Source organism: Poecilia formosa, unplaced genomic scaffold (genome assembly GCF_000485575.1).
Source record: "Poecilia formosa unplaced genomic scaffold, Poecilia_formosa-5.1.2 Scaffold876, whole genome shotgun sequence".
NCBI classification, from domain to species: domain Eukaryota; kingdom Metazoa; phylum Chordata; class Actinopteri; order Cyprinodontiformes; family Poeciliidae; genus Poecilia; species Poecilia formosa.
In genome coordinates this window covers 42838-52171 of record NW_006800815.1, presented here as the reverse complement: position 1 = coordinate 52171, position 9334 = coordinate 42838, and the positions used below count along the sequence as shown (strand labels likewise).

Genomic DNA, 9334 nt, shown 5'->3' with positions numbered 1-9334 from the left:
GTGCCATCTAGTGGCAACAGAAGTAAAAGAAAAATGTATTTTCATATTCAGCTGGAAACAGAAACGAAATAGCGATGATTAAATAAAAGAGGAACAAACAGCGACAGCAATATTAAAAATAATTAGTATTTTAATACTGTTGTTGTATATTTGTGACCCCCTGTTGAACTTTGTCAATTTAGCAAAACTATTTCCACGATTCATAAAGTTTGGTAAATACAATCTGGAAAAACACCCAAACAAATCCATTTTCTGGAAAAACTCCTGTTAGCTGACAGCAAACGTATGGAAACCTAAAAATGCCGTGTGGTTGTGTTAAAAATAGAGCTGGCAGTTCTGACATCAGAGTGATCTGAGCGTCTCGTTACGGTGACAGAGATCTGCTGCTGCAGAGCAGCCACTGCGCATGCTCAGACCGCACTGAAACCCTGCGCACATGTAAAACACACAGGACCATTTCACACACACACACACACACACACACACACACACACACACACCACACACACACACACACACACAAAGGATCTGTTTATACATGAGGAGATTATAGGTTTACACAAACAGCTGCTCAATATTTCGGCAAAAAAAAAAAAATCACATTTACTAAACAAGATTCAACGTTAAACCATGAAAACGGCTAAAATCTGCTCCCTGTTTTCCTTATTGGGCTAAATGGATGGAATAAATAATCCCAAATTCACTGGAGTTTGAAACTTCTGCTTTTCTAACTTCCTGTTCCTAAATTAACCTGCATGCAAACAGGAAATAGACAAACTGAATTTATAAAAATAAATAAAAATGTGTCAACCTAAATAACTATACACAAAATTAAAAATAAATAATAAAAACAAGAAAAAACACTAAAATAAATGAAAAATAGCCCCAAAAGCCATAAATAAAAACACAACTAAAGGAAATATTAAACAAAAACTAAATACATTAAGAACAATAATAAAAATAAATAAACAAATAAAAACTGAAAAAAATAAATTAAAATAAAATCAATAAAACAAAATTAAATAATAGAAGCTTAGAGCAAAATATAAATAAAAACAAATAAATATAAAAACAAAATAAATTAATAATTTAAAAAACAGAAAGAAAAAATAAACTGACATATTTTCAGTTGTGTTGTTTTCTTAGTTTTAAGCCACAGAGTGGCTGATTTAAATGACTCACTTTAAATCTATAAACCAAACTGTTTAGAGATTTATATCATACTGGACATTTTGCATGATCTGTGTGTTTCTTATTCCAGTAATTAAACATTGTAACATTAATTAACACCAGATTAGTTATTTTCTATAGATCTTGTGCATCATTTATCAGTAACCTGTCGAACACACAGCAGCTCTAATATCTGTTGTTCTATATTTATGTCTCTGCTCCTCCTGACCTGCAGCCTTTAAAGTCTCATCTTTGTCGTATTTCTGCAGCTGTCCGGTTTGTTGCACCTGTTGAATAAAGATTCATTTCACTAATGTGTTTTTCATCTAATCCTCGTCTGTCCCGCTGGCCGCCTCGACCCGGCTCTAAATTTAGAGCAGCAGCCCTGGATGTGTTGTGATGTAAAAATAGGAGCAGGGAAGCCGGCTGGTTATTCAGGACAGAGAGTCAAACTTCAACTGCAGGAGCGTCGAGACGACGATCAGTGGAGCCGGAGAGGAAGGAAAAACAGGACGAAACAAAGAAACAGGTGAGGATTCATTATTTATGTTCGTTTATCTGACAACATGTGATGTTTTTAGTTTGTTTCTGTGGGATTCTGGTTTTGCATGTTGACATTTTGGCGCTAACCGATCGATGGTTTGAGGCTCCTTAAAAACACTGAAAGCTGCTAAACAGACGCAGTTTAACTCCAGAAACTACAGATCAACAAACCTTTATGTTGAAATTAGACCAAAAAAATGTGTCCAACTGAGACATTTTTGTTCCTGCTGGCTGGTGCTCACCAGCTAATCAATCGCCGCTCGCTTTCAGGTGATTATTAGAAATCAGAGGATAAACATCAAGCATGAAAACATAAAGTTGTCACAGACTGAATCTTCTGGGAAATGTCTTATTTAGGGGTTGACGTTCCTCCTGACACCTCTGCTCTGTTGGCTAGTGGAGCTGATGTCAGCCGGTTTCCATGGCAACGGGTGTGCATGTGGAGAGGAGGAGAGTTTGAGTTGTTTTTTCCGCATTACTTTCTCTTTCCTATGGAGCGCTGCAGCCGCTGCCTAATTTCTTTCAGATCTTTAATCTTTTGTGTTAAAGATTTAATTTAAATCGTTTCTGTGAAACATGTTTGGTTTTGTTGGGGAAGCGTCTCAGGCAGCAGGTGGTCGAGGATCCCTGAAGTCATCCCCTAATTTTACGGCGCTTATTAAGACGGATGAGGCTGAAATCCTGTAAATCCTCCAGACGGTCGACGCTTCTGATGCTAGTTTTAAAATTAGCCATTCTTTAAAAACCTCTGACTGCTGCTCTTACATTTTCACGTAACTAAACATTTTCCATATTTACAGGTTTAAAGTTATATAAAGTCAGCTGGAAAACAAAGTGATAAATCTGAGCATAAAACTTGTGTTGATGGACAGAATGTGATTTAATATCTGTGTTTATCTCCATTTTCCTCAGTTTGGAGGTTCTTGTTGCCGGGCAGAGTTTAATTTTAGAGCTGCTTGTTGTTTTCATTCTCTGAGAAAACAACTTGTGACATTCCTGGAACTCTAACTGTATGGAGGACTGATCCTGCCAGAATTATCCAAAAACATATAAATAAATAAATGACTTGGTAATGTTAATAATTTGTTCTTCAAAAAATAAAAAAAGAAAATTCTCAACTTATCTGATTATAGAGTGTGACATAAAATATTTCTTTGTAATTTTCAACAATATTAATCTAGCATTATCACTACTATTTAATTTTCCATTATATTTTCAAAGTTTTATTAGTTTAGTTTTTATTTCATTGTTTATTGCTCTGTAATTATTTAGTCTTTTTTTATTTATTGTCCTTTTAAAAATATGTATGTTGATTTATTTTTCCTCTAATATTTTCTTTGTTTAGAAATTTATTTTAATTTTTTTACAGTATATGGAAAAAAACATGATGAAATATAAAAGGAAACTAATAAAGCAATAAGTTATTGAATGGATTGAAAACGCCTAGTATAAGCCAACAATATAATGATAGTATTTATGCTAACTTTAGCTTTTTGGCTAATTATAACTCAATAGATATCTTCCACAGAAACTTTGATAATCAAAATCAAAAACCAGACTAATACACAAACCTGGATTTTATTTGTTTTACTACAATTTTTTTGTTGTTAAAAATATCATTGTAATGCTGTTTCACAGTGATAATAAATCTGTGTTTCTCGTAGGAAACACAATGTTGTCCAAAAAGGAAGAGAAGAGATCGTTCAGCAACGGCCGACTGAGAGACCAGTGGGAGAAAATAGCCCAGAACGAGGCGGACCAGTGCAAACAGGAGGCTGAATGGAAACGGAAGAGCTCCCTTAAAGTGTAAAGATCAAAACATTTATTCCTTACAGCTTATTTCACCAAAATAAAACTGTAAAATTGACACAGATAAAAGCAATAAATATGCATTTGTCTCACTAAAAAATCAGGCAAGATGGGAAAGTTCTTATATTTTATGTCTTGGAGGCAAGATTTGAAATATTAAGCACTTTATTATTATCATTATTATTATTACTACTATGGGCAGTTTTGTCAGGACCAGACCTCCATATTTAATTGACTGATTGAAATGTGAGTGAATTCTGTTTCTTAGTTCCATGTAAAACAAGTTTTCCATATTTAATCTAACAGATGGTTTTCATTCTCCAGTCTTTTCTCAAAGTGGACCTACCACTGGTCCAACGGAGACCAGGTGAAGGATGAGATTTCCGACTTCAGGAGGGCGACGACCCGGACAGACGACGAAGAAAAAAAGCCTAAAATCAAATTCAAAATCGTTCCTCCTCCTCCAAAAGTCAGAGCGGAGCCTCCTCCGCCGCCGCCGCCCCCCAGGAGGTCGTCCTCCCCGAAACGTCACAGGCAAAAACGGAAAGTGGAAGTGGACGTGTTTGGGTTGTGCTGGAGGGAATCCTGGATGAGCCTGAAGCCACCAAAGTACCTCTACCTGAAGGCCAGAGAGGCTAAAGAGAGGCGGACGCTGCTGATGAGCTTAGAGTGTCCCAGGAACAGGAAGTACAAATCAAAGACGTGTGGACCGGACGCCGACGGGACGGGTCCGATTCCTAAATGGAGTCATTCCTGGAAGCAGGTCAGGATGCACAGATGGGACACGCCCACTAATGCGCTAATAGCAGAGCTAACTTTTTTGTTTAGCGCTTTTTGCTAACTTTGAAACGTTTAGTGCACTTAGCTTCCCTCACGTTATAAAATGCTAATTTATTGGCTGTTTTATCAACTTTCAGTTGAATAAAGTTCAACATCTGTGTTGCTTCCACTAAAACTATGTTGGTCTAGCGCTGTAGCATTAGCTTCCACTAAGCACATTAGCACATTGTGTTTGTATAGCACATTAGCACATTAGCATTACCTTCCACTATTATCAGTTAGATATGTTAAAGATACACCCTTTGACATCAGGTTAGACTAAATACAGTGATGTTTCATTGTTTTAGCATTAGCCTCTGCTAAATATGGTGTTGGTGTAGCACTTTAAGGGTTAGCAAAGCTAACCTTTTAGTTAGCCGTGTCCATCACTGTGGAACTGATTGTTCTTTAAGGGTCAAATCTCACAACAAAGGTCATATATTTAGATTTTCAGCTTTCCTCTCTAATATGTTGGGTTTGATTGTTGTAATAAATGGGATTTGAGAAAAGGGTTGAATCAAAGACAGGAAATCAACAAAATGTTTTCTCTAAATGTTTTTCTTGTTTCCAGGTGAAAAGCCCGGCTCAGTCAGAGCAGTCAGAGGACAGAGACTTTGAGTGGGACACTCTGTTTGAAAGAGCGACGGTCAGCAAAGTGGAAATAGGAGAATATCGACTTCCTGTCTGGGCCGGAACATGGAAGATCATGAACTTTCCCTTCAGGCAGCAGAAGAAGAACTGGGACTGCAGCTGGGAGAGCTTCCAACAGGAGACAACAGACAAGTCCGATAAGTTTGACCTCATTCAGGAGCAGCTGGATCAGGTTGTTGTTTTCCTGCTGTTTCCAGAGTTTCAGCTCCAAATCTGACTGACCAAAGAAAATCTGTGTTCTGGTCTTTAATTAGGACGAGCCTGAAGGCTGGGAGGATTCATGGAGGCTCTCCGGAGCTGAAGATCCAACGGACGGACCCGCCACGTTCACAGCGGAGATAAACGACTGGCTGATGCCCGGATGGAGCAAATCCTGCCTGCTGGCTGCAGCTCCTCCAGAGGAGCACGAAGAGCGGCAGAGGAGCTGGAGCTCCTGCTGGGGCTACCAGCAGCTGGTCAGGTGGGTCGGCTTCAGCAGCAGCAGGGAGGTTTACACACCACCAAACGTTCCCATCACCAGAGGAGGCCACTGCTAGCCACAACGTTAGCTGAGCTAACCCTAAAGCGCTACTAGTTAGCATTATTTCTGCTAACGCTAAAGGACTACAGCAACTTGGTATTTAGTGAAAGCTAATGCTAAAAGCTAAATTTAACCATGCTGACACTTAGCATGTGTCAAGAGAGATGAGGAGAGGAAATGGATCTGCTGCGTAATAAGGCCACATGAATTTCAAAATAAGAGCATGAATATGAGCGTCTAAATATCTGAAGAATTCTTAACAATCGAAAACTAAAACTTCAACACAGATAAAAAACTTTATTCAACTGGAAGTTGAATAAAGTTTTAATATCGAATTTATTTGGTTAGCGGAAGCTAAGAGCGCTAAACGTTTTTAATTTAGCAAAGATGCTAAAACAAAATGTAGCTCCTTTGTTAGCGCTGGATGGATAAACGGTTGGGTTTTTCCAAACTGACCTCTGGTTTCCCCTCAGGTGGCGTCAGGCGTCCATCTTGTCTGCCCATCACCATAGCAACCAGATGTCCAGGAGACGAAGAGCCATAAACGTCTTCCTGTTCTCCGGTCTGGACCGGTCCGGTCTGAGCGACTGGACGGAGGCCTGGAAGGCTCCAAAAGGACAGAAAACACCGGAGGACGAGGAAGAGGAGGAGGAAGGAGAAGAAACCGAGGAAGAGGAGGATGAAGAGGATGAAGGAATGGAGGAGGTAGAAGAACAGGAGGAAGAGGAGAGGAGGACAAAAATATTCCAAAACTTCAACAAGAACAAGGAGCAGGAAAAAGAGGAAGATGAGGGTGTAGATGAAGAGGAGGAAGATAAAGATGAAGAAGATGAGAAAGAAACAGAGAGAGGAGAAGAAGAGGAGGAGGAGGAGAGTGAAGAAGATGAAGAAGAGGAAACACATTATAGTGTCAAAGTGATGAAGGAGGAGCAGGATGAAGAAAAATGTGAAAATACAGTTGAGGAAGAGGAGGAGGACAACGAGTCAGCTGACAAGATGAAGGACGAAGAGACGGAGGAAGAGGAAATTTATGAGGAAGAGGAGCAAAACACCAAAACGAACAAAACGAAGAGTCAAAAGCTTGAAACTGAGCAGAGGAAGAAGGAAGATGAAGATGAGGAAGAGGAGGAGGAGTTTCTGGACTTTGATGAAGAAAGCGGCAAAAGTAAAGGAGATGAAGAGGAGGAAGACTATGAAGATGCAGATGAAGGAGAGAAGGAAAAAGGAAAAGGAAAGGATGAAGATGTAAATCTGAAAGAGGAAGAGGAGGATGAAGAGAGCCCAGATTTGGAAGACGATGATGAAGAAGAGGAAGAGGAGGGAGAAACGGACAAAAAACAAGGAAAAGAGGAAGAGGAGGAGATTAGAGATGAAAGAAAGAGCAACAAAGACGACAAGGAGGAAGATGAGGATGAAGATAGCCTGGATGTAGAAGATGAAGAAGAAGAAGAGCAGAGAGAAATGGGAAAGAAGGAGGAAGAGGAGAAGAAAGTTTCCAGTGTTGATGTAGAGGATGATGAAGAAGATGATGATGAAGGTGATGAAGATGAAGAGGAGGAAGATGAGGCAGAAGAAAACGGAAAGCAGAAAGACGAAAACGACGATGAGGATGACGATGGAAACATTCACAGGATGAAGATGGAAACCAAACAAAGGCGATCTGAAGATGAGGAGGACAATGAGGAAGAGGAGGATGAGGAAGAGCATGAGAGCTGTGAGGAAGACGAAGAGGAAGATGTTGAAGAGGTGGAAGAAATCAACAAAAACAAAGATGAAGGTGAGGAAAACAGAGAAACTGATGAAGAAAATCCTGTGGAGGGAAAAGCTGATGAACAAACAGAGGAAGAGGAGCAGGAGACGAAGAGCGGCGTTCTAAAACAGACGAAGAAGAAACAGAGACGAGTGAAAACCAAACCTGACGCTCCGCTGCACCTGCAGTTCCACAAGCTGAACGCCTCCTTCTCCTCCTGGCGGCGCTCCTGGATGGTCGCCGTGGCTCACCGCGGCGGAGCCGAGGAAGACGACGAGGAAGAGGAGGGGCAGGAGTGGAAGGAGTCCTGGAGAATCTGCCGCTGGAGGAAGACGGACGAAGACGAGGTGATGAGCTTCTCCACGGAGCACCGGAGCCGCCGGGACGCCATACAGGAAGTGGACGAAACGATGAACAGGAAGTGGGCTCTGAGCTGGAAAATGAACACAGCTAACGGCGGACAAGAGGAAGATGAAGAGGAGGAGGAAGATGAGGATGAAGAGGAAAGCTGAAATGTGATCAAACATTATGAACTGAGACATTTTAATGAATGTTGATCTCGTTTCAGTTTGTTTTTTTTATTTTTACCATTTTTAGTGGTAAAAATAACAAAACAATCAAAACTTTCCTGGATCTTACCAGATACTTTCTGCAGCAGCTTTGTGTTCACCGCTGGCTAAAACGTTAGCTGCGCTAATGCTAACGCACTTAAATATTAGCTCTGCTAGCAAAACAGCGCTACGCCAGGAAAGGCTTTTGTAGAAGCTAACGCTAAAGCTAAAGCATTAGCATATAAATTACACACATTTCAGCAAATTATTCGGTGAATTCTGGTAAAGTAACTCTAAGCTACCGGAGCCGTTATGCTAAGTTACGTACCAGGAAGGTTTCCGGTGAGGTTTTGGAAAGTAACATGTAAGTTCCAGGAAAATAAGCTGTAGGTTGTTAGAAAGCTTAGCTTAAAAACTGTCTGTTAATATTTGTACAAATATGTAAATTGTACATCAACAATATTTAATAAATTTTAAATAATAAATTGAATTTTTGTTGGTTTTATTCATCCTTGTGTTGCTCTGCTGGATGCCAGCTTCTTGCAAATCAAACTATTTTCTTCTTCATAACTTGTTTCCATGTTGACAAAATTTCATCCATAAAATAAACTGATAAGTCGAAAAGAAAAACAGGAAACAGAAACAGGAGAGAAGAGCTGACTGCTTGTGGAACATCTCCCTCTAGTGGTGGAACTGCGTCATTACGCCCCACCGTGGATGAACAGCAGCATTCCCAGTTTAGATGGTTTCCAGGTGGAGTTAAAACATGGCTGCTTTATTAAATTACATAAAAATGTTTTACTCTTAAATAAAGTTTAATTCACTGACATTTCCTCACCAAAAACGAACCATGTGGTAAAACATGCAGGAAAACCCAGAGCAGGATTCAAACCCAGCAACAACTGGACCTCCGTGAAACCATGAAGTTTAAGAGAGACAAAATCCACATCCTCCTCTGAATAACAGGGAAATGTTCAGAGCTAAATGTTTGATTCTGATCTCTAATTGAAGCTGAAATCATATTTTTTATCTGTTAATCTGTCATTTCTTTGGATATTTTTCATTTGAAATTAAAGATAAACTCAAAATGAATTTTTAAAAAGAAGCAAAAGTGCAGAAAAAATCGTTAAGACATCTTAAAAAAACTACAGTGATTAAACATGATCTGCTAGTTTTAATGAGTCTCTGCTGTCAGCATGGAGGACTGTTATGATTCGATCCTGCTGTAGCTGAATGCAGCAGGTCTTCCTCTCTTCCTGCTGCAGGTCTTCCTCTCTTCTCCCTGCAGCAGGTCTTCCTCTCTTCCTGCAGCAGGTCTTCCTCTCTTCCTGCTGCAGGTCTTCCTCTCTTCCTGCTGCAGGTCTTCCTCTCTTCCTGCAGCAGGTCTTCCTCTCTTCTTCCTGCTGCAGGTCTTCCTCTCTTCCCGCAGCAGGTCTTCCTCTCTTCCTGCTGCAGGTCTTCCTCTCTTCCTGCAGCAGGTCTTCCTCTCTTCTTCCTGGTGCAGGTCTTCCCCTCTTCCCG

At 40.2% G+C, this 9334-nt stretch overlaps 1 protein-coding gene across 1 annotated transcript; it reads left to right on the top strand.

Moving 5' to 3' along the window:
• Nucleotides 1-1218: 1218 nt before the first annotated feature.
• LOC103131939 (trichohyalin-like) lies at nucleotides 1219-8303 on the top strand. The gene is made up of 7 exons (XM_016667028.1): nucleotides 1219-1699; nucleotides 3378-3519; nucleotides 3847-4285; nucleotides 4913-5164; nucleotides 5247-5452; nucleotides 5986-7820; nucleotides 7881-8303. The coding sequence occupies exons 2-6, from the start codon at nucleotides 3386-3388 to the stop codon at nucleotides 7772-7774; spliced, it is 2820 nt and encodes a 939-aa protein (XP_016522514.1). The 5' UTR covers nucleotides 1219-1699; nucleotides 3378-3385; the 3' UTR covers nucleotides 7775-7820; nucleotides 7881-8303.
• Nucleotides 8304-9334: the final 1031 nt, after the last annotated feature.

Excerpts from the sequence above, each read along its gene's own strand:
- LOC103131939 (XM_016667028.1), top strand. The coding sequence starts at position 3,386 with ATGTTGTCCAAAAAGGAAGAGAAGAGATCGTTCAGCAACGGCCGACTG. Across the intron at positions 4,286-4,912 it reads GGAGTCATTCCTGGAAGCAG|GTGAAAAGCCCGGCTCAGTC; the intron begins GTCAGGATGCAC and ends TCTTGTTTCCAG. Across the intron at positions 5,165-5,246 it reads TTCAGGAGCAGCTGGATCAG|GACGAGCCTGAAGGCTGGGA; the intron begins GTTGTTGTTTTC and ends GTCTTTAATTAG.